Source organism: Acipenser ruthenus, chromosome 4 (genome assembly GCF_902713425.1).
Source record: "Acipenser ruthenus chromosome 4, fAciRut3.2 maternal haplotype, whole genome shotgun sequence".
Taxonomy (NCBI): Eukaryota; Metazoa; Chordata; class Actinopteri; order Acipenseriformes; family Acipenseridae; genus Acipenser; species Acipenser ruthenus.
Window position 1 is genome coordinate 52,752,545 of NC_081192.1, and position 25,347 is coordinate 52,777,891.

General features: G+C 41.8%; 2 protein-coding genes across 2 annotated transcripts in view; one reads left to right on the forward strand and one right to left on the reverse strand.

Annotated features, from left to right (window-relative positions):
* On the forward strand, positions 1 to 24,521 carry fastkd3 (FAST kinase domains 3). The gene is made up of 7 exons (XM_034000827.3): positions 1 to 146; positions 1,118 to 2,593; positions 3,322 to 3,407; positions 14,178 to 14,352; positions 14,559 to 14,628; positions 17,033 to 17,147; positions 22,703 to 24,521. Exons 2-7 carry the CDS (start codon positions 1,144 to 1,146, stop codon positions 22,799 to 22,801), a joined length of 1,995 nt encoding a protein of 664 aa, XP_033856718.1. The 5' UTR covers positions 1 to 146; positions 1,118 to 1,143; the 3' UTR covers positions 22,802 to 24,521.
* Positions 23,400 to 25,347, reverse strand: part of LOC117400034 (BAG family molecular chaperone regulator 1-like) — a 4,903-nt gene continuing 2,955 nt past the window's right edge. Inside the window, exons 3-5 of the mRNA XM_033999484.2 lie at positions 24,361 to 24,468; positions 23,974 to 24,036; positions 23,400 to 23,483 (exon numbers count right to left, since the gene is read on the reverse strand). Coding sequence (XP_033855375.2) covers positions 23,400 to 23,483; positions 23,974 to 24,036; positions 24,361 to 24,468 — 255 coding nt within the window. The remainder of the gene's footprint in view (positions 23,484 to 23,973; positions 24,037 to 24,360; positions 24,469 to 25,347) is intronic.

Here is a 25,347-nt window from a genome sequence, read left to right on the forward strand (position 1 = left end):
TGCTGGATTTCAATAGTGTTACCAAAGTAGGCAGCCCGAAAAATCTCTGCAATTGGTTTGCACGGACCCTATATTATGTTGTACTGTTATAGCTCGGAAGTTATTGCAGAGCTACACCATGATGCCCCTTATGACATGTCGCTAAGGTAGATTTTTATAATAACATACAGTACTGAATAAATCTGTATTTCATTATCTATTATTTGTAATACATACAGTTTATTTATATATTTGTGTATTCATCGTGTTATCGATTTAAAAAAAAAATCCCGATGTTAGTCTTACTGCTGCATAGCTGCAGACAATCTGGGCCAATAATATTATTATTGTGGCGGTTAAAAGCAAATGTTTTTCTATTCGTCTTTTCAGTAATATAATATACGTTTCAAATAATGTTATGATGTTGCAAAGCATATTGTTAACTATATATCACAAGCTTGCTGCTTTTATATATTATTCTGACGCAGTTCTACGAAGTGAGCCAATCTAGTGGACAGCAATGTTTGGAGTTCTACTGCAAGTAATTCATGGTGAAGAAACCCCCAACACACTGCAGCCAGCAGTACTGAATAAATCATTATAATTTACTAACCTTTTAAGTGTAAGGGAAGCTGAATGGACCGTTATGTTTTTATTATTATTATTATTAGTATTATTATTATTATTATTATATATTTTTTTACAATATTTTGTAAACACCCCTGTAGTGGCGTGCAAATGCTGGCATCAGCGAAATAAACTGTAACAATGCTAGTATCAATGTCATCTACCATATTATTGTGTTATCACTGGCAGTTCAAAGGAAGCCTTGCTCCTCAAGTCAAGTGGTGAATGTTTTATTATTAGTATCTTGTGTGTATACACATTACTTTTGATACTCCAGTCTTGGTGACAGCAAATATAGTCTTTAAAAAATTAAAAAAAAAAAAAAAGTAACTTTTTATTTTGTTTGTTTTATTTTTATTACCTAGGTTTATATGCTTCAACAAGGATAAACCAGATTAAGGCATTTGTTCATATAAAGTGATACATGGGTCGTAGGTTTACTCTAGTATCATTAGTATTCATATGTGGGCAACATAATACATAAAAAACGTTGTGTTTATCTTCTGTATAGGAAGCTGTTGGGTAATCCTTGAAACTATGGCTTTTAACATCTTGAGAAGGTTCCAGAGTGTGACCACGGGAATAGGAAGATGCAGCTTCATACAGAATGGGCAGTGTTTGTTGCAATGTATTGCCAGTCACAGTAGACAGTTGCATTTACCCTGTGACTACATGAAGTCAAGTCATTGTGCCACAAGGCGATTTAAGATTCATAGTGACTCTCAAAAGATGTATTTTTCAACCATAAAGGATCACCCTTACTTAAGTGGCATTTCTGTATGTCTGCACGAAGATACTTCTGACAGAATTAGGTCTGCAAGCAAGCAATCCACAATCATGGATCAAGAGGTGTTTTTAGGTCGTCTCCACGGCTGTGTATCAGCCAAACAGGTTTTCAAGCTTCTTGCTTCCTTGGAAACTATGTCTGACACAGTGGCTGCTTTGGCTCTGCAGAGAATTGCTGTCTTGGAGCATGACCAGAACGGACTAAAGAACCCAGAAGCTGTGTTGGAAAACGATGTCTTTAAAGCACTTTGCTTCCAATTCGAGCATGATTCACAGAGACTGACAGATGCAGGACTTGTGACTGCACTACATGCCTGTACCCAGCTGTATGTGGATCCATGGAGTACACTGATGGTGCGCTTGGTTTCAGAGAGCCAAGAGCGGCTGGACAGGGGGCCAATGGCCATCAAGAACCTGTGTATTTTGGGGGAGGCTCTCTTGGCTCTTGAGGGCCCAGGCTGTGGGATGCTGAAACAAGTCATGGATCAGGTACAAGAGCAGGGGGTGGAAAAGTGGAGCCCGGAGGAAGTGACAATGGTCTACAACATGCTGCAAGCTGGAGTTGGCGAAAGTGGCCAATACCAGGACCTCCTTAACACCTTGAATAGCTTTACTATATCTATAGCCCCCAAACTAAACCCTAAGTCTATAAGCCACATACTGAATGCACTAGTTGTCCTCAACCAAACCCAGGCCATTCCTTTGGTCATAAGCCTATGCAAGCACTCTGTGAGGCATGTGCCTCGTTTTTCAGATGAAGAACTGGTGCTATTGCTTGGAGCTTTCATGCACTTTGGCCAAAGCGACAGGTATTTTATTGAAGCACTGGAAAGATATGTACCCAAGAGCACCTTCACCATGAACCCTGAGGCTGTCAGCAAGGTCATGCAGTACTGCAGCCGCAGGCAAATCCTCTCCAGGCCCATCTTTGACTCTGTGGCACAGAGCTTTGTTTATAGAGCAGACACTTTAAGTACCAGCCAGATTGCCAGACAGATTATGCCCTTTGGAAAGCTCAATTATCTGCCCCCAAATGCAGGGGGGCTTTTCCGGAGAGTAGAGGGCATCCTCAGGGACCGTTTCTCTCAGTTCCAGCCTCGCACATTGCTCAATCTTCTCCATTCATGCACACTCATTGAAAGGTTTCCTGTTAATTTCGTGGCCAAAGTTTTTAGCCCCTACTTTCTTCAGCAGTTGGAAGGTAAGCTGGTCTTTCTGTCTTCTATGCTTTATGTATCTATGGGGGAAAGAGTGTGTAAAAAATAGTTATACTACTTCAATTAATTGGGAAAGCATCGATCTCTAGAAAACAATGCTACATACTTATTGCAGTGAGAAAAAGAGAAATGCTTTTATAGGTGGATTTAGTACATTTTGCTGAGGTTCAATTGACAAATTAAATGCACCAAGTATAGATTAAATGGATTGTTTGAACTGCAGAGGATGGGCATGAATACAGTGTCTTTATCCAATAAATCAATAAAAATGTTTTCAAAACCATACACACAGAGAAATGTTCAGATTTCCCCCAAAAAATCTGAGTCCGGAGTTTGGAGTACAACATCTGTTTTGAGAGAGCTAAACTGCAGAATGTAGGCTATACTTAAGATATTACAGGGGTTATACAAGTTCTTTCTTTATAAGGTTATTATTAATGTGTCTAACATTATCAGATGAAAATTTGGCAGTGATAACAATTTTAAACATCTAAACAACACCAGCACCTAGTATATATTAATGGAACAGTGACAAGGTTGAAGCTAATGATTTGTGGGGAATGGATTACTGTACATGACTACTTAATTACCTTATGTCTGAAGTAGTTTAAAAGGCATAGTCTGGGAGGTTACATTGTTGATACAAACCAAATTGCTTGCAAGTTTCACTAGACATCATGTTATGTTAATTGTTATGTTTCTTCCATTATAGCACAAGGAACTGGCTTGGACAGGATTGTGCTTGCGCAGCTGACACAGCTCTTTATGACTGTGAAACTAGAGTGCCCCTTCTATGAGGTAAGGGACAGAGAAGCTATGTCTTGTTTACAAATGTAGATATTCTGTATTGCCCTAGAAATTAAATGCTATATTGGAAAAAATATGTCCCTGTAATCTTCATGTACTGTACATATGTAGGAACGTGCAAAAAATATATTCCTAGAATATTCATGTGCCTATATCATAACGCTTCCTGGTCAGCAGCTTCATTTAAAAACAAACTGCTGCCATTATCACTCTCGCTACAACAAGCACTGTTCCACAGAGAAGAAATAATACATCCAAAATAAAGAGATGGATATTTAACCAAACTCTGAAAGAGGGAGGTTCAGACCAGCAACAGAAGAATTTATGGAGAGGTTTTAAAAAAAGAAAGACACAAAATGAAAAAAACACTTGCTGATCTAAACCTCACAAAGTCGTATTTGTGTTCAGTGGGAGAAACCAGAGAACTTCACCAGATACATGGACAAACACCTTTTGAATTTCATCTTGTCTAAAAAAGAAAAATGGGGAAGACTTTGAACAATGTCTTTATTTTGAATTTATTATTTCTTCTCCATTGTACCGTGCATGTTGTAGTGAGAGCAATAATGGTGGCGTTTCAATGTATATTGTAACGGCACAATAGTGCCGTTATAGTAAGAGTGACAGACAGTTCCCTTTCAATTCAAAGACGACCACCAACGACATTATGTATGGGATATGCCTGCCCATTGGGTAGGTAATTGCTGAGCTCTCTATACCTGAGCTGCCGATAGGCCCCTTCCTGGGATGATGCACTCGGTCTCGCCCACTGAGGGATTGAAACCGTTCTCCTGAGGAAGCCATTTCTCTTTTTCCTTCAATACAGTACGGTAAGACCTCTGTGTTGAGCTGAGTGTGTTGATAGAAAAGAGCTTTTCGAGTCGAATCGAATCGATTGTATTTCCCTTGCATTTGTGCTGAAAGCTGGCTCGCCACTTTCCCGGAATCAACGACTTTGAAAAGACCGAGCCTTTCGCTTTTCTGTCTTTCAGCGGCCTCCTTGCTTGCGTGGTAGGCCGCTTTTTGTTATCTGTCTGTCGTGTTTGAGCAACTGCCTGTGCAGTCACCCGCGAGTGGTTGTCTATTTCTTTCTTGAGAGTACACAGTTCCTCCACGGGGATAGGCCTTGCCGCATCCCCGCTGTCGAATAGACCTCGCTGGCTGCGTAGGCCCGCCCACCTTGGTGAGTCGGGCCTTGTAAACAAACAGTGTGCTCTCTCCTATCTATTCTACCGCGGTTTTCTCTGTCCGCTTCTGACTCGCCCACTGCGGCTTCGGCCCTTGTGTGCTCCTGGTGCATGCTACTCACTGACCAGGGGTGTGACCGCGCGGTTAGGGTAGGCACAATTGCATAGCTGCCCCCTGGTGCTTCGGTACTGAGGCGCACGCATAGCCCTTGGTACTTCGGTATCTTGGTGCGCAAAGTGCTCATTACATACAGCACACAGTGCCAAGCGCTACAGCGTCAGCGCACAGACACAGCGCCTCACGGTACACGTGCACATAGTGTTCTTGGTACTCGGTGCACACGGTGCTTGGTGCCCACTGCTACAGAGCTAGTGCAAGAGCACACGGTGCTGCACGGTACTCGGTGCACGTACTGTTACGGTACTCCGTACGCACGGTGCACATGGTGCTTGGTGCCCACTGCACAACGCTACCGCTAGAACGCACGGTGCTCCACGATGCACATGGTGATCGGCTGATTGCAACAGTGTCAGTGCATGAACGCATGGTGCTTCACGGTACATGGTGCACATAGTGCTTACAGTGCTCGGTACGCACGAAGCATACCCTCTATGTGCGGTGCTTGGGCGTCCAACATGCCACCTGGGCCTTTGAGAGGGAGATGGCCTGCAGAGCCCCTCCTCCATGACCTGTCCCAGGACCCCCTGCTGGACATTCCCTACGCGCAGGCCCCCTGTAGTCGCTCCCCGTCTCCGCAGGCGAGAAGGGTGGAGCGTTCGAAGCAGGTGAGGGACATGATGGACCTCAAAGCCCAGATGGCCCAGGTCCTGGAGCGCTTGGCCATATAGCTACATTGCAGCCTCAATTGCCATACCCCACTCCCCCAGGGGAGATCAGGTTGGATGGGAAGAGGCGTGCCAAGAGGACACACTTTCCATAGCGGTCTCTGGGGATGGGGCCTCCTCCTCTGACATGCAGGTAGGAGGGGAGCTCGAACCCCCTGCTGAGGAAGAACCTGGCTTTGAGGTAGCCTCAGAAGCCAGTGCTCCCCCGTTGTGTAGCTCAGTTTTGGCAGTGGTGGGACGCGCTGCAGCCTTCCTGCAGGTCCCCTGGACGCCAGTGGCAAAACCACACCAGTCTGTTTTCCCGGATGCAGGCTATGGCTCCTCGCCCTCAAAAGTTCCTGGCCTTGGGGGCTCCCGAGTGGCGCATCCGGTAAAGGCGCTCCACGTGAAGTGCAGGATGCGCTCTATAGCCTGGACGTCGCCGGTTCGAGTCCAGGCTATTACACAGCCGACCGTGGACGGGAGCTCCCAGGGGGCGGTGCACAATTGGCCAAGCGTCGCCTGGGGGGGGCTTAGGTCAGCCAGGGTGTCCTCGGCTCACCTCGAACCAGCGACCCCTGTAGTCTGGCCGGGCGCCTGCGGGCTTGCCTGTAAGCTGCCCGAGAGCTGTGTTGTCCTCAGACGCTGTAGCTCTTTGGTGGCTGCATGGTGAGTCTGCAGTGTGAAAAAAAGCGGTCGGCTGATGGCACACGCTTCGGAGGACAGCGTGTGTTCGTCTTCGCCCTCCCGAGTCAGCACAGGGGTGGTAGCGGTGAGCTGAGCGTTAAAATAATAATTGGCCATTCCATCCTGCCTTTCGAGGGATCATGAATACTTTCATGAAAGACCCTCTCCAGGCCTTGGTACTTCAGAAGGAAGTGTAGACCCCTTGTAGATTCATCTTGTAGACCCCACTTCCCACGGAGAGGGGTACTACTCAAGGTATTTTCTGGTGCCCAAAAAAGATGGCGGCATTTGCCCCATCCTATACCTGAGGCTCCTCAACGGGTTCTTAAAAGAAAGGAGGTTCCAGATGCTGACTCACCGTCACATTTTCCAGTCTGGCCGGGCGACTGGTTCACCACCGTGGACTTACGGGACGCGTACTTTCACGTTCCCATTCATCAGAGCACAGGAAGTATCTCTGCTTCTCTTTTCAGGGAAGCGTTTACGAGTTTGTTGAGCTGCCTTTCAGCCTCTCCCTAGCTCCTTGTACGTTCTCAAAGTGCGTGGACGCTATCCTGGCCCCCCTGCGGCTGCAGGGGATCAGAGTAATAAACTCGAAGACTGGGTGACCTGTTCCCAGTCGCGAGAGGGAGCAGTGGCCCGCACGGCCTCACGAGAATGGGCCTCACCATCAACGATGCAAAGAGTCGGCTTACATCGGTGCAATGCGCAACGTACTTGGGGCTCCAGCTGGACTCCAGTACGATGTCAGATGACAGAGTTGCAGCTATCCAGGGTTGCCTGTCCCTGTTTTGACAGGGATCACCTGTCACCCTCCTATTGTACCAGAAACTGTTGGATCTGATGGCCGCAACAATATCAGCCATTCAGCTGGGTCTGCTTCGCATGCGCCCGCTACAAGCATGGCTCAACGCGTTCCACCTCAATACCAAACACGACAGACACCGTCAGCTGACTGTGTCTCAAGAATTACTTGATGCTGGTAGGTCACCTTCCACTTTGAAGGTGTATTTAGCGACTATTTCTGTGTGCCATGCCCCCGTAGATTTGGTATCTCCAGGTGCACATTTCTTGGCTACCCGATTTCTTAAAGGCGTTTGATGATTATGTCCTCCCAGGAGGACTGTTCTCCCCGAATGCAGCCATAATATTGTACTGGAGGCTGTCACGAAGGGCCCATTTTGAGCCCATATACTCCATAGAGTTGAAGTACCTGTCTATGAAGACAGCCTTCCTCGTGGCTATCACCTCTGCTAAGTGGGTCAGTGAGCTGCAGGCGCTGTCTGTGCACAGCTCCTGCATGTGTATTTGGGTGGATGGCAGCAGGGTGTCTGCGCACGCCCTGTTTTCCTCCCCAACGTGATCACAGCCTTCCACATTAATCAGTCTGTGGAACTGGAGTACTTCCATCCACCCCCGTTTGCTTCAACGGAGAATGAGAGATTGAATTTCCTCTACCCAGTGCGGGCATTGAGATGCTACGTGGATAGGACAAGAGCTCTGCGTCAGTCTGACCAGCTGTTTGTCTGTCATGGGACATGGACCCTAGGACAGTCCCTCTCAAATCAGTGTCTGTCACATTGGATTGTGGACACAGTCTCGACTGCGTATGATGGTGCTGGCTTGCCCCCACCTGGTAGGGTGGGTCTTGGGCCCTCTTCAGGGGTGTATCGATGTCCGATATTTGTACTGCGGCTAGCTGGGCTACGCCCCATACTTTCTCCAGGTTCTTCCGCCTTAATGTGGCAGATCCTACCTGCCTTCAATAGGCACAAGGGTCCTTGAGGGTGTAAGCTCACACCGCTAACCCTTGGGTTGTGCGGTTCTGATGAATCCCTCATATGCTGCCGTTCCTTCTCCCTCGCGACGGCTCTGGTATTTCACATACATAATGTTGTTGGTGGTCGTCTTCAAATTGAAAGGGAACGTTAGATTACTTACGTAACCCTGGTTCCCTGAAAGAGAAGATGACCAACAACCGCAAGGTCGCATTGGTTGCCCTCACGGGTTCGATGGAAAAAGAGAAATGGCTTCCTCAGGATGATGGATTTAATTCCTTAGTGGGCGGGACCCAGTGCATCATCCCAGGAAAGGGCCTATCGGCAGCGCTGGTATAGAGTAGTTTTAAAGTTACAGAATGGCGTAAAAATGAGTTTTTACAAATTATTCAGACAATTTTTTGCTGCGAGTTTAAATACCTCCCTAGGTAGGCTGGTAGAACTTGTTAACGAGGAGTGCCTTTTTGTGGAACCAACAAAATCAATCAAGTAATTACCGAGATATTTGGGCTTTTTTTCGCGCGTGCATGGTTAGTTTTTTCATAACTGAAAATACGCCTGCGCACTTCAGTCAAATGTTAGAATGTTCGGTCGCCCATTGATTCTCTTGTTAACTTATGTCTAAGCCGAGCTGAGGAGTGATCCAGAGTGTATAACTGCAGGCTGGAGACCAGCTACGCAGTGCCTCTCTTTTACAAAGCAAGGGCTGCATTAAAAAACAAAATAACAAACTACAAACCTGTAATAAAAAGTAATAGACTTATCAATTGTTTATCCTAGTGTAAGCAGAAATATAAAGCTGAACAACGTATAGCAACAACGCATGTTTATGGTAATAGATGAACCGCATTTATCATGTTTTATTTGTATAATTTAAGAGAATCTTATTTTTGTAACACTGCATAAGCCTTGTTGCTTTTGCTAGGGGGACTTAGTCTAAAAAGTAAAGTTGTTTACTTGCTGCATTATTTGACAGGACGTTACTTCCTGCTTTGCTGTTGTGGTCTAGAGTGGAGACAGACACACAAGATGGCAATGTAAACAAGGTTGAACTGTTGTTGCATGGGACGGTAGAATTTATTTCGGGTTAAATAAAATCAATTTCATTGATTAACGATGCATCTGAGTCCTTAATAAATACCCACGCTTACACGTTTATCAATTTACACAAAATCTCAGACTCACTGTCAGTTTAAAAATTAAAAATCCAGTGTTGTGTGAAAAAAAGACTTGCAAGTCCAATCATTTCACAACCATTCAACAACAGCTTGTCTTATTTGAAATCCAGCAATTTTTCAGTGGCAGTTTTCGTAGTTCAAAACAGAAATTGCAATACTGAGGGAAGAATATCTTGTTCTGTTCAATTTCCTACAGTTACGATTCCAACGTAAAGTTGAGCACAATGCTGGCATTCTGTAATTCTTAAAATGTGTGTTTTTTTGTGACAACTGTAAGAGTTAAGTCGCACTGGGTAAGGGTTTCTGGTATAAAATAAATAATAATTTAACAGGAATTAACGAGTTCTGTACTCGGTCTCTGTAAATTAAACTACCTTAATTGCATTCTGTATAAATACACCAGTTCTTGCTCACGACCAAAATTATACACATTATAATTAAAAAACAACATTTTGAAGATAGAAGACTGACAGGAGGGGCAGGCATTAAAAAAACCATACACACACAATATATATATATATATAATAATAATTTAAGAAAATGTACATTGTAGGCTATAAACGGGGGTCACAGATTACTGTACTGTGAAAGTTATTTGCTATGCAGACGTGCACTCTCCAGTAATAATATTATGTGTGTGTCTGTAGTAGGCCCGATTAAAAAAATAAATAAATAAAGAAAATCGCAGTTGAAAAGCTTTCACAGAAGTCACGTTTACACAGAATTCTGCATTTGGAAAACATTTTTTTTTTTAAAAAACAACAAAAATAACTTCAGATGTACAAGACTAGCGACCCCCTTTTTATCACCAGCTACCCAATTTCGTTTAAGGGAACTCAATATCCTATATGGCACTGTGCTGGTCACGTTAAGGTCCCAACGCATGAGCTGAAAAGTGATCATGAGCAAATAAAAAAAAAAAAAAAAACTGTATGTAGTCAAATGCTAGTGATGCAAATAATGTAGTGCCACATAGTAGTACAACTGTTCAAACTTAAATTGACAGCATGGAGGCAAATACAAATGCAACTTATTTCAATTATACAGTAGTATGCAAAAAAAAAAAAGGCTGCTCAGTGTACGTGACATTATTAAATGTGAAAAGAAAACGTTTATGGTAAGTTTGTCTTCTGTTCTACTTCTACCATTATTTGCACTGTGTACTGTTTTGCATGTTAACTTTATTTCCTGGTATGTGTGGTTTAGTTCATCTTACATGCAAAGCTTAACATGACCAATGGAATAGTCCAATCAATTATGTATTTTTAGACTAATATTGGAAATCAATTTTACAGCAGTTATTTGATGCACTTGTAAAGTATTGTTCCCTTAAACATTTAGTTTTATTATTATTCCACATCATTGCACAGAATCCACACAAGTAAACAGAAAATTCAAATACACTGTCTATTAATGAGAAGTCTATGTATACTGAGCATCAAAATAAACGTATCACTTATATTTGAGTATCAAAAGAAAATTATATTTGGATAAAATTCACCAGATGTGATCGAAAAATGACAAACTCTGTTTTAGAGCAGGTGCAGTGATTTTTTATTGTGCTGATTAACAATTGACATCACGAAGATGCTGCAAAATTATCTGTCGATCTTGGGCAGGTGTTGTGACTCTTGGTCTCCCAGTTGGTGGCCTGTCATTGACAGAGTGTGTTTGGTTATACCATCTCGCCAGGTTTGAAATTGCTGGCTGTGAGCACCCAAGACGGCGAGCCACAGTACGCTGTCCTAGTCCAGCCTCCAACATGCCGATTGCACGAAGGCACTGCTCACTTGACTGATGTGGCATATTGTTGTTTTTTTCTGTGATTTTCTTTATTGCTTTTATTCAAGCTTGCAATTCGAAATCTGAAATCACTCCATATCCAGTGTCCAATCAACTGTCTCACTAATTAGGTGATTAAGTGCATATGCTTCAGTCATAGTCACTCAAGCGTGTCATGGTCAAGGATGAATGATCGAGTGATTAAAAAGAAACCAAAAACATTTTGTCAATGTCCATCATTTATATACCTTATTTCTTTTTCAAAAATAAATGTGTTACAATGTTTCTTTTGATGCTCGGTATATAAGTGTATAATATATTTAAAATGTGATCATACTTGGAAATATTTGCTTTAATAATAGAGGATGTTGCAAATACTAAGATGGTTTGCAAACCTAAAACTTACACAGAGAAACTTACAATGGAAAAAAATGATGTACTTTCCATTGCATATGTATGCAGATATTTTAACTGAGCACTCCAGTAAAAAAACAATGGAAATTAAAAACAGAAAACTACGTTTTAAGTGACAGTAAGAGCTGACAACAGGAAATTGCCAGGTAAGACCGCCACCGCGCTCTTACTTCACCCATGTTCTGACAAGTCTTTCCAGCACACACTGCTTAACTGGTACAGTAGGTGGGTTCACTTCAAACAACATAGGTAGTCACCACCACTGGGCAGGTCAGTGGGTTACTGAGGATTCAAAAGTTCTCTGAAACAGCCTAATACAGTAGATATCCTTTAGAAGTTTTGAAGCCTCACTGTCCTTTGTCATTAAAACCAAAAGAATTGTAGTAATAACTATTGACAGTCACATTTGTTTAATCTCAATTTTGTACTGTTCATTATAAACAACATTACACAACTATGTGTAATTTCCAATACAAAGATGACCATTCTGTGGAAACCTACATACACGTTCAAGGTGTGTCCATTTAAAAAAAAAAAAAAATAACTACTGTAAACATTAATCTCTTCTGTTAAAAAATCAACAAAACAAACCCCATGAGTGACACTATTTTATGTACTTTCAATGATCTCATTACTATGCCACACATACATTAAATTTATTTTCCAGCATATTAAACATGAGTGTGGCTTTTGTCAACAAAATAAATAAAAATAGTTCAAAGGGTTTAAAACAAAGGATACTGTTAGAAATGTTTGTATACTTGAAAAAGAAATACATTGTCTCACTTCACATGTGTTCATATTGTAATTGTTTTAATTATCTTTAAAATTCACATGTCAATGGTTTTAGTCAGAAACAACAGTGATCTTTTTAACTTGTAAAGCTTTGGTTCACAACCCTGGTCATGGGGAACCCTTGTGTCTGTTGGTTTTTGTTCCAACTGAGCTCTCAGTTACTTAAATGAGCACTCAATTGAACTAACAATTTGGTTAATCACATTTTTAAACTGTTCTTCAGCTTATAAGAAGTTGGAGATTTCAAGTTCTGTTCAATTTCTTACATGACTTGAAATCTCTTTCAAATCATTCAACAGCTTTGATTAGGCCAATTGTTAGTTTAATTGCGTGTTCAATAAATAAATTAAGTTGGAAAAAAAGTAACAGCAGACACAGGGGGGTCACCAGGACCAGGATTGGGAATCATTGATCTAAAGCATATTCGGCTGACCTGCCCAGTGGTGGTGATTACCTATGTTGTCTGAAGTGAACCCACCTACTGTACCAGTTAAGCAGTGTGTGCTGGGAAGCCTTGCCAGAGCGCAAGTGGTGGTCTTACCTGACAATTTCCTGTCTTTTTATTATTATTGTTATTATTATTATTTGTTTATTTAGCAGACGCCTTTATCCAAGGCGACTTACACAGACTAAGGTGTGTGAACTATACATCAGCTGCAGAGTCACTTACAATTACGTCTCACCCGAAAGACGGAGCACAAGGAGGTTAATTGACTTGCTCAGGGTCACACAATGAGTCAGTGGCTGAGGTAGGATTTGAACCGGGGACCTCCTGGTTACAAGCCCTTTTCTTTAACCACTAGACCACACAGCCTGGATAGGAGATTTCCTGTAACCTGATTGGTCAATCAGGCGGGCTTAAACCACGTTCCAAATCAATCTGCCTGAAAAAAAAAAAAAAAAAACATCCCGCAGACCTGTACTCGCTTCTGATATTATTGACCTTTTCCTGCTTGATGGAAGAAAATCTCTGTTCTTACTGTACACACACAATCGGGTAATGCCCTTGTCGTTACGTTAATGCAACTGCACGACATGTAACTGCACGAGGCAGGCATTACAACATGATTAAGCCCCCTCATTCGGGCTCAAATGCTTAATTAATGAAAGGTGATTCTGAATTATTTTATATAAAGTTGTTCCTGTCTCTCCAACTTCACATTTTTCACAGGCTATTCCATAAACAACATATATTTAAAGTATTTACTATATTTACAGTAGGTATTAGTTTTATTGGATATGTGTTGTTCTTATGTTTAATTATATTTGTACTTTGTCTTTTTATTTACACACTTTACATGTACTATTAATATATATATATATATTCACTTCTGTTATTCACTTTTGTAGGAGAGGTAGGTGATTAGTTATTGACGGGAAAGAAGCCAGTGAAAGGGGTGGTTACAGACTCCAACCTCCAGATGAAATGACCCAGGAAGCGCAAGACAGTTTAAAAACATAGCATACAGTTATCTTTAACCTAGTGTAGTAGCAAGTACTGTGTTTTAAAACCAAAATACCTGTTTGCTAAAATGTATTTCTTTTAAAACTTTGCAGAGAAAATGTATGGAATGTTTTTGAAAGCTTAACATAACTTTAAGCTGGCAATTTCACATTTTCAGTGTACTGAAAACACCATTTGACTTTTTAGTTTCTGGATGATATAGACCTCACGATCAAGATACTGGCTTCATGTCTGATACACATATGGATTCTGTGATTCCCTGTCCGGTTCTATTATAGGTGTCGTAAAGAAAAAATAACCCTTTCCTGCAAGTTTCTTTGCAAAGCTGCTGCCACCAGTGTCAAGGTCTCCTATCTCAGAAACCACTGGAGGTGGTGACTTCATATTTGCTGGGTTATATAAAACCTTTATGCTAAATGTGTTGCTGACCATAGCATTGACCTGACCTCATATGGCTGTCATGAAACAGCTGCATAGAGACGGTAGTTGATAAGTTGCATTACAGTATTGTCCAGTAAAAATGAACCCTTTTTTTGGCCACTGGATTTTTTCATTCTACTGGAGATGCTTTGTTTCTGTTCACAACAGCTCCCATTTCTAGTTACTTCCCTATATTTCAATATAAATAAGTAATGTATTTTATTTTTCAGGGTCCCAAGCTCCACTCCAAGTATCGGGTGAAATCTTTTCAGACCCCGGGACGATCTTTGGAGAGCCCTGTGGATGGGCATCTCTACAACCGGGTGAAAACTGGACTGATTGACCTTCTAGGGGCTAGAATTTACTTTGCTTCCCGAGTGTTGACACCATACTGCTACACTTTAGGTACTGTGTTAGGTATTAGATAAAAGAAAGTAAAAACACTACTGTGATGGTGACTTTTCCTTTTAAATAATAGAATAATAATTGAACACAGAGACAATATTAAACTTAAGGATTAATAAACCTAGGTAATGCATTTTAGTTAATCCTGTAATGTGATCATTACCTGTAATGTAATCCTTAGTTTCTTTTTTTTGTTTGTTTCTCAGATGTGGAAATAAAACTTGATGAAGAAGGGTATGTGTTACCAGCTACCCACCATGAGGAGGTCTATAAGAGGTAAGAGTGTTCAGAAATTTAGTAAAACTCATTGAGTGTTCACTTGCGTTTTAGAGTCACTTTATTAGAAACCATGAAACCTGATTATTTTTCAGCAGGTTGCAGGGGTTATGGCTGGGGCAGACTAAGCCACTATAAATCTATTGAGCAACTATTATTATTGTTATTATTATTATTTGTTTATTTAGCAGACGCCTTTATCCAAGGCGACTTACAGAGACTAGGGTGTGTGAACTATGCATCAGCTGCAGATTCACTTACAATTACGTCTCACCTGAAAGACGGAGCACAAGGAGGTTAAATGACTTGCTCAGGGTCACACAATGTGTCTATGAAATGGATTGGAATTTGCTGCCTAAAAAGATAGTTGTTCTGTTTCTGTGTTTCTCCAAAGTTTAAGTTTTTAAGGTTTTATTGGAAAGTGCCTTGGAATGATTTATGATGAAAGGCAATATATAAGTGTAAGTTGTATTAGTACTGGTATGTCATATCTAACACCTGCCTCATGTATACCCTATTCACACTTTGTGTTACTTAATGCACAATCAGCATGTTTTGAAAATCAGTCATGAAGTCCCAACACGTGTTGCTGTTGATGCGCTTTGCTTAAGTAGTGTGGATAAGGTGTGACAGTCAAGGCTTGAATGGAAAAATCCACCAGCCCACACACATTCTGCTGGCCCAGTATAACAGTTGTTGATTGTTCACCTAAAATGAATAGTTGTGTTGCAATCAATGTTTAATATATTAAAAGGAACAAGAGAAACTGCAAAAACAGGCAACTATTGGAACATGTAAAAATGACATCAAATATGACTATTGAACATGGCATAAAGAGTTAGAAAAAAATCCGAACCCAAACCATGATTGTGTGGGACTAATTTCTAAGCATGTCCCCCTTGACTATTAGCTTGAAATATACTGTTCGTCACTAAACGATAGCTAACCGATATATCACATAAAATAAAATGCCACATACTAAAAATGTACATTGTTTCATCCTATTTTTTTTTTTTTTTTTTTAAATAGTACATTTCATATATAGTATTTTTTTATTAATCTTCGGCACTAAAAAGCTGATTTTATTATATCATTCAACACATTTCATTAATAGCTATATTGATAAACCGAAGAGTTGTATACATTTCATTGCAGAATGCTGTTGCAATAATTATTCAAAAACAGTTAGTATTCAAACATGTGCAGCACCTGTAATAAATAGAACTGCAAAAGTTTAAGCCTTGAATTAAATCTACTTTAAAAATGTCAAAGCTGTGCCATCACTGCACAGAAATAAAACATTAATCCATCTTTAACTGAACATAAAAACATTACCTATAGGAACTAAAGTATTCAAATCAACAAGCACATAAATAAACCATTTCAAATTGTGTTTGCCACTACTGTAACTCAATCAATACTATGAAAAGCTGCTACAGAAACGATGTACTACTGGAGGCTTTATGCCATGGCTACATCTTAACATTGATTATTTCAGTTTTCATGTGTGTTGATTAAAACAAATGTAAAAGTACAGTAACCGTTCCAAAAAGGCATACTATGAACTCAATAAATAATATACGACAGAGAAGACAGCAGCACAAACAATACACTACTTTACACAACTCTGATTTAATTAAATTAAAATAAAATAAATTGAATAATTTGGTGGATTGCTGCTTAAAAGTGAAAAGGATCACAGAAGTTATAAAATGGCTTGTTTATTGATAGATATAGTGACATATGCTAACAGTTAACATATTCTTTACTTGGGTTTTTTTTAAATGTGCTGCAGAATGTTTTTCATGGTTTATCAGACATTGCTGAGCCCAGTCATCGCAGTGAAACCAGCTGCTAAGAGACGTTTTGCAAGTAAACGCTCTCGCAGGGCAATGCTTGGTGCTGATAGGTTGAAATAATAAACACTTGCCCTCGCATGGCAATGCTTAATGCTAATTGGTTGAAACACTAAATGCCAGCCTCCACAAGGCAATGTTAATTGGTTGAAACAGTTGATTCATGACGTTATTGCAGGAAGTGTAGATCAACCATGCTCCTACATAAACTAAGGTTAACAAGAGAAAAGTTGTGAGAGCGACTGCATGGCACAGCACCCCTCCCTTGGCATCTGAGGGTGCGGCTGCACCACCTGCAGCTCCCCCACCTCCCCCGTCCTATGGGCACCAAGAGAAAAAACAGCAGGAAAAGCGGATGTGCTGCTGGGACGTATTCATATGTGAAATGTTTCCCCAGACCAAATCCACCTGCATTTTGCAGGTGCTAATTTCAAACCCTGGTGACTGTGAATCAGAAAGACCTATGGTTGTCTTTTCTTGTAGTCACCATGACTTGCAGTAACCATGTTAATATATTATTATTAATTCACAATCATTTTAATCTACAGGATTGCTGTGTGTATTGATGGTCAGAAGAGGTTTTGTGCAAATAGTCATAATTTTCTTGGGAAGGAGGCCATTAAGAAGCGGCATTTGAAATTGCTGGGTTATGAAGTTGTGCAGGTATGTTATTTACAAATTGCGCTACGTCAGTAGTGTAACAGCAATGTATGTGCGTGTGCCTATGCTATGAACACAGACTGAAGTCGGGATTTAAAGTAACTGTTTGCTAACTTTCACACAACTGTTTTTTTACTGGAATGTTTGTTTACATTTTGCAAAAAGCTACCTGCACACTTATTTTATGTATGTGTTGTTGACCTCACTTGGGAAACGGATTTGGCAAAAACCATAGATTAATTTAACAGTTAAAAAGTAGTTTGCATACATGGGTAAAAGTTTGACTTGTTTACAACACTGTATGTCTTGGACAAGCGATGGTTGTTTGTGCATAAAACATTCATGCATAGGGTTAAATACATCTGGTGATTATGGGTCTTTCACCATTGTGGCTTTTTTGCTTTTAAAAGCGTTAAGTTACATAAAATATAATGATAATTTAAAAGACAGATCAGCAAAGAAAATACAAACAAAACCAGTGTCAACTGTGACTACTGCTAACAGAACCTTAAAATAGGTGTACATATTCATTCGTAATTCATTTCAAAACAATAGGCTGCAGCAAGCAATATAAACAACTAGAGCTTAACAGTTTAGTTACAGAAAAATTAATAATTACTCCAGTAAGATTTATACAGCATGTTCATTTCAATAGTGCAGTTGATGTCGAATGGGACAGTCTAAAACTAAACTGAAAACGAGTTAATTAGTTTTTTGACCAGAACAATCCCCAGGTTTTCAGATGTTGCATCCATTGCTGCAGTTCTTTCCATAATAAAATGGCAGGTCAGTGTAACACAATTTTTGTTCCTGGGTAGTAAGTGTTATTTCCTAATTGCTTATGCCTCAACAGTATAGAAAATGGCTATTATTCCCCACACACTTTGCTTTTGTGACCAGGACAGTGATATTTTGAAATTTACCTATGTCCAATGAGAAAACGGGCGAATTTGTGTCTTTTCGTTCACATAAAGTCAGAAAAAAACAACATATGAATCCAAATTAACATGTATTTATACTAAAGTAATACAAAAATGACTACAAAAGATTTAGAAGTGAGTAGTTTTTCGAGATTTACGATTATACTGTAAATCACTTTCACGTATCAGCCCCCAAATGTAGTCTCCCATCATGTTCTCGTTATACTGTCCTTGGTAGCGGCGTTCAAAGTCCAGTATATCCTGGTGGAAGCGCTCGCCTTGCTCCTCCGAGTACGCTCCCATGTTCTCCTTGAATTTATCAAGATGAGCATCAAGGATATGGACTTTGAGGGACATCCTACAGCCCATTGTACCGTAGTTCTTCACCAGAGTCTCAACCAGCTCCACATAGTTTTCGGCCTTGTGATTGCTCAGGAAGCCCCGAACCACTGCGACAAAGCTGTTCCAAGTCGCTTTCTCCTTACTACTGAGCTTCTTGGGGAATTCATTGCACTCCAGGATCTTCTTTATCTGTGGTCCGACGAAGACACCGGCTTTGACCTTTGCCTCAGACAGCTTAGGGAAGAAGTCTTGAAGGTACTTGAAGGCTGCCGACTCCTTATCTAGAGCTCTGACAAATTGTTTCATAAGGCCCAATTTGATGTGCAGTGGTGGCATCAGCACCTTCCGGGGGTCCACCAGTAGCTCCCACTTGACGTTGTTGCTCCCCACAGAGAACTCGGTTCGCTGTGGCCAGTCCCTCCTGTGGTAGTGCGCCTTGGTGTCCCTGCTGTCCCAAAGGCAAAGATAGCAGGGAAACTTGGTAAAACCGCCTTGGAGACTGTGACAAGAATGGCTGAGTGGGTGACGTCAGACCAGAAGACAGGAACACAAACGACAGAGAGATGTGGAGTTTGGTGGAGCTGAGCGAATGCTTTCGCTCAGCATTTAATGAATAAACAGACAGAAAATAAACGTTTGTAACAAAACACAAAAAACAGGACACGGCACTTGCGCCAAAATAAACAGACATACAAAACGACTAACCACTAAACAGACGGTGCAGGACAGACGAACAAACACGGTGAGTGAAAACACTTATCTTTACGATTTTACTTTACTTTTACTTTATAATACCCTCCGTCTCCTAACCCGTTCTCCACTCACCGAACACCAACCCTTAGTGCAAGAAACGTGCATCTATATATACTGTTGTGCTGGGATTCAATTACTAATTAATTATTCACTTGAATCCCAGCACGTGAATTAATTACGTGAAACCCCGTGTTCACATATTATATTTTAAATGCACGTGCGTGATGTGCAATCCCGTGCCTAAATACAAATATACACTTTTTAAATACACGTGAAACACAGACCCGTTTATATCCCGTGTACCAATGACTATACACCAACATTTACACACGCAACATACATACACAGAACACACAAATGCACACAGGGGCGGGGCACTTTGCCACATATACCCCCCCTTGTGCGCAGCACACATGGCCTCAACGGCCACCTCCCCCCTTAAAAACCCAGCAGTCCAGAACAAAGTCTCGGGCTGGGAAGGGAGGCTTCAGTGGGCCCTTGGCTGGCAATGCTGTCAGCACCCCTGCCGGTAGTGGCACGGCTGACAGCCTGTTGGTCCCGTCCTGCAGCGAAAAAGCTGCGGGGGCAGGTGGTCCCCCGACCTCCCCCTTCTTCGTAGCCGGCAGCTCCCTCCTGTGGGGCTCCGGCCACAAGAACTCCTGCAGCGAAACTGCTGCTGGGGAAAGTGGTCTCCAGACCTCCTCCCCCTTCTTCGTGGCCGGCAGCTCCCCTTTCTGGGGCTCCGGCCACCGTACTCCCTGCAGAGGTACGGGCAGCAGAGGCAGCTCCTGCTCCTCTGCTCCGGGCGGTGGTGGAGGCAGAGGCAGCTCCAGCTCCTCTGCTCCTGGCGGTGGTGGAGGCAGAGGCAGCTCCAGCTCCTCTGCTCCTGGCGGTGGTGGAGGCAGAGGCAGCTCCAGCTCCTCTGCTCCTGGCGGTGGTGGAGGCAGAGGCAGCTCCAGCTCCTCTGCTCCTAGCGGTGGTGGAGGCAGAGGCAGCTCCAGCTCCTCTGCTCCTGGCGGTGGTGGTGGCGGAGGCAGAGGCAGCTCCTGCTCCTCTGCTCCTTGCGGTTGTGGTGGCGGAGGCAGAGGCAGCTCCTGCTCCTCTGCTCCTGGAGGTGGTGGAGGCAGAGGCAGCTCCTGCTCCTCTGCTCCTTGCGGTGGTGGTGGCGGAGGCAGAGGCAGCTCCTGCTCCTCTGCTCCTGGAGGTGGTGGAGGCAGAGGCAGCTCCTGCTCCTCTGCTCCTGGAGGTGGTGGAGGTAGAGGCAGCTCCAGCTCCTCTGCTCCTGGCGGTGCTGGCTCCCTCTGCTGTGGCGGCTGGGCATGTGCACGCCGTGCTGCCTTCAGCAGCATAGCGAGAGGCTGCTGGGGGACACCAGCATCCTGCCCTTCTCCCCCCCAAAAATTTTCAGGGGGTTGAGCCTGTAAATCCTCCCCTTCTGGCTCTTGGGGCTGAACCAGCAGGCATTTTCCCTCTGCTGGTGGCTTGGGTCCCAGGGCTGTGGAAGCCCCGACTTGCCTCCCTTTGGGCTGTGGACGCACCGACTCCTCCCTTTTGGGCTGTGGACGCCCCGACTCCTCCCTGTTGGGCTGTGGACGCCCCGACTCCTCCCTGTTGGGCTGTGGACGCCCCGACTCCTCCCTGTTGGGCTGTGGACGCCCCGACTCCTCCCTGTTGGGCTGTGGACGTTCGGGCTCCCCCCACTCAGGCGTAGGACGTTCGGGCTCCTCCCACTCAGGCGTAGGACGTTCGGGCTCCTCCCACTCAGGCGTAGGACGTTCGGGCTCCTCCCACTCAGGCGTAGGACATTCGGGCTCCTTCCGCTTGGGCTCCTCCCATTTGGGCTGTGGATGCTCAGGCTCCTCCCATTTGGGCTGTGGAGGCAAAACCAGCAGGCATTCACCCTCTGCTGGTGGAGATGGGGACAGCAGGTACTCACCCTCTGCTGGTGGAGATGGGGACAGCAGGTACTCACCCTCTGCTGGTGGAGATGGGGACAGCAGGTACTCCTCTGCTGGTGGTCCTGCTACCTGGGCTGCTGTTCCATTTATGGTTGCCTCCAGGTAGTTGAGGACAAACTCCACACCCTCCTCCAAGGTGTTTGGGGTGTGTTCCTCCTGATATGCCTCCCATCTCTCACAGTCCATCATCCACAGAGCCCGGACGATTATGGGCAGAGACTGGGCCTCCAGCCCAGCATTCTCCAGGAACCAGCCCCGCAGTTTGATGGCGTCTTCTGCCATTGACTCTCTTTTTTTCTTTTTTTTTTCCCCCAAAAACAATATTTGTAATCCTTTTTTTTTTTTTTTTTTTTTTTAAACAAAACCCCTCCTGGTCTGACGCTTGGAGGCGCGGCTATCCCACTTCTGACACCACGTGTCACAAAGACGGCCAGAGTGGGTGGCGTCAGACCAGACAGGAATTCAAAACAAAGACAGTGGTTGATGATGAGCTGAGTGCAATGGCTGCACTCAGCGTTTATTAACAAATAAAAGGGTTGAAAACAGCACAAAACACGGGACACGGCACTTGCGCCAAAATAAACAGACATACAAAACGACTAACCACTAAACAGACGGTGCAGGACAGACGAACAAACACGGTGAGTGAAAACACTTATCTTTACGATTTTACTTTACTTTTACTTTATAATACCCTCCGTCTCCTAACCCGTTCTCCACTCACCGAACACCAACCCTTAGTGCAAGAAACGTGCATCTATATATACTGTTGTGCTGGGATTCAATTACTAATTAATTATTCACTTGAATCCCAGCACGTGAATTAATTACGTGAAACCCCGTGTTCACATATTATATTTTAAATGCACGTGCGTGATGTGCAATCCCGTGCCTAAATACAAATATACACTTTTTAAATACACGTGAAACACAGACCCGTTTATATCCCGTGTACCAATGACTATACACCAACATTTACACACGCAACATACATACACAGAACACACAAATGCACACAGGGGCGGGGCACTTTGCCACAGAGACCCATCAGGAATGCCACCATTTTGAAGTCTCCTATGACCTTGATGCCATCTCAGAAAAATGCAGATATGTATCCACTTAGGCAGCTGGAACTAAACTGAACTGGTGGGCTTAAGGCCCCTGTATTTATACTACTATTTATATTACTGGAAAGTTCTAGAATGTTCTAGAAGTTACTCCAAGTTTACGCAGCACTGAATCTATCTGGAATGTTCTGGAAAATAAGGTAAATTTCAAAATATCACTGTCCTGGTCACAAAAGCAAAGTTTGTGGGGAATAATAGCCATTTTCTATACTTTTGAGGCATAAGCAATTAGGAAATAACACTTACTACCCAGGAACAAAAAAAAAAAAAAAATTGTTACACGGTGTTATTTATGTAAATTTCACAGCCTCTATAGTTTTCATGTCAAACACAACTGAAATGTCTGGGACATTTGTAATGTCTCGGCAACATGAAAACAAATGGTTATTCCTATATTTTCAAGGTAATTTTCACTGTATCTCTTCTGAATAATCTAGATCACTCTGTTCTTTTCCTAGATACCATTCTATGAGTTTGAGAAGCTGAATGACCGGAATGACACAGTAGAGTACCTTCATAAGAAGATCTTTCCACACAGCTACAGACTTAGCTGGTGATTTCCAACAATAATAACTCAAAACTCATTATGATTGCTGGCTTTTATAACACTTATTCAAAAGTTGTTAAATATATTTTGTGAAATGCCAACTAGTTGATACTGTTTCTTCATTTGCAGCAAAAATATTGAGATCAACACATGGCTTAAAATCTGTATTTTATCTTGGAGCACTGTTTGCCTTGGTTGTCTTTAATTACTGATGACTGTGAAATATAACTCGGAAGCAACATCATGTTACTTTTTTTTTTAAATAAAGTGTGTAGTAATCAAATAAACAAAAATTACTTTTGAGTTATGACTTGCTCTTGCCCAAGGTGGTCATTTTTAGATCTGATGTTGTATAAAGATGCTATGTAACAAAGTAGATACCACACCTCTATTATGCTGACCATCAGAATTTAAAGCACTATTTAGAATACAACATATAGTCAACACAGGAATAATATTTATTGGTGTCCATAAAAAGCACTTACATTTATAATTTACTACAGATAAATAACCTGCTCCATCAGAAGGAGCAATGTATATGGTTTATATTGCTCACAGAGCAATGTACTATAAATTACTATGATAACTAAGATTACTAAGATATTTTCTTATTCAGACAAGTTCTTTGATTGCAGTTTTGCAAGATGATCTGAAATGCCTGTTTCTATCTTATCGCACTGAGCGAGGCAGGCCTGAAAAATAAAATACAATTAAAAAAATGCTCATTTAAAACGTGTTCATTAAGAAAACTGCATTTTTAGATGCATTATAACAAATAGAATATGAAGAAAGTAATGGCAAGAATACAAAATGTAGTAAATGGATGTAGGGATATAATCAACCAAAAAAAGGGAAAGCCTTGTAACCTTTTCTTGTACCTGAGAACGATGATGTTTTTCTTATGAAATCCAGGAAACCATTCTCAGTATGAATGTAAATCAGGAAGAGAGCAGGGCAGCCCTGACTGCAATGGGCAAGAAATACAATACAATACTGTAGCACTACCAGCTTTTAAAGAAATGTCCCATTATTGAAATGAAAAGTATACAAATTGTATTTAGTTGGTTTGATGATCCCACCTTTCAGTTTATTTATGTGCTTGCCTGTAGTTATGTATGTACTTTACAGAAGAGAGGAAGAAAACATTTTAAAGCACAATATATGTCATATCTAATGACTCACCTGAACAGTTTTAACCAATCCTTTCTTCTTCATTCTGCAGTCGCTAAAATTTTCAGGAAAACTCTAAAAACACAGGAGATTCAGTATTTGTTTTAATTTGGCATTCATTGTATACCTGGCAATTAAAAGGATTATAAACCATTTCAAAGTGTGACCTTTATGCCACTTGTGGGAATTTCTTGTTTTCTCAACTTGCATTAATGTTTGATTTTCTAGTGGCTTTAAATGAACCACTCCATGCCGTATGTCCAATTTACTGACACTGTAAAGACACTTATCAGCTGAAGTATTTGTTGCATCAAATAAGTTTAACATCTTAAAATTCAGTTCTGATCTTTCTTTGATAATGTTTGTTTCCTTTACTATAATGTAACAATATTCACCTACCATGGCATCCATCTGTTCAAGGATCTTCATAAACTGTTCAGCTGCCACCTTAACTCGCTGATCAAGCTTGCTTAAAGCTTCAGCCTGAAGATTCTTTGCTAAGAAACCCTGTGTAACACAAGTAAAATGTAAACCCATTAAAAAATATGTCAATGACTCTTTTTTCTTCTGTTGATCAAGCTATTGTACACACACATTTATTTAGTGTATTTAAACCTGTCTTGGTCCTATCAAGTTATTTTCTGATGAAATGTGTATCAATAAAACAATGTATATTATGAGTGATATTAAAAGGACCATTTACAGTACCTCTGTAAACTGTGAAAGTTTTCTGTAATTGATGATCATTTTGGACGACCCCTAAATAGCTACAATAAAAGAAATGCATTTAATAATAATAACAATGGTAACAGTATCTACTGATGAAAATATATACAATATAATAAAATAGAAACATGTCTAAAACTTACCAAATATTTTGGTGAATTCAAAAGCTACTCAGTTGACGTTTACTATGACAGCACACATGGGACCAATACAAGAGGTGTAGCAAAGTGTGGCAAGCTAGTCGCTCTGCTTGCTGCTGCAGGTGACCTCAGGCAGACTACAGCCGAAGCCAGGGGAACTAAAACGCCACCTTAGCTTGAGGGAACTCTCGTATGAGAATAGGTACAGAATAGGTGCGTTTTACAGACTTTGTTTTGTTTACCCAATGGTTCACGGATTAACAGAACCTAATCTTACTAGCCAAGCTCTCAGAAAAATTCTGCACTAACCAAATCCAAAACTTACTAATAACAATGATTTGTTTATCGATGAATTGTGATACTTTGTTTACAAGATATATCGTAGTGTAATAGAGGTATGCATTGTTTGTACTGTAATACAGTACAAGAGCTCAGCATAGCTCATTTTAGTTCACCAGGAGGTTTTTGAATGAAGATTAAAAATCTGTTTTACAGCTGGTATGAATAAAAATGGTCTTTA

What these genes read in the sequence shown, in the direction of transcription:
- fastkd3 (XM_034000827.3), top strand. Translation starts at nt 1,144, where the DNA reads ATGGCTTTTAACATCTTGAGAAGGTTCCAGAGTGTGACCACGGGAATA. An exon ending in TAGAGTGCCCCTTCTATGAG is followed by an intron (nt 3,408 to 14,177) that starts GTAAGGGACAGA and finishes TTTATTTTTCAG; the next exon opens with GGTCCCAAGCTCCACTCCAA. An exon ending in ACCATACTGCTACACTTTAG is followed by an intron (nt 14,353 to 14,558) that starts GTACTGTGTTAG and finishes TTTGTTTCTCAG; the next exon opens with ATGTGGAAATAAAACTTGAT.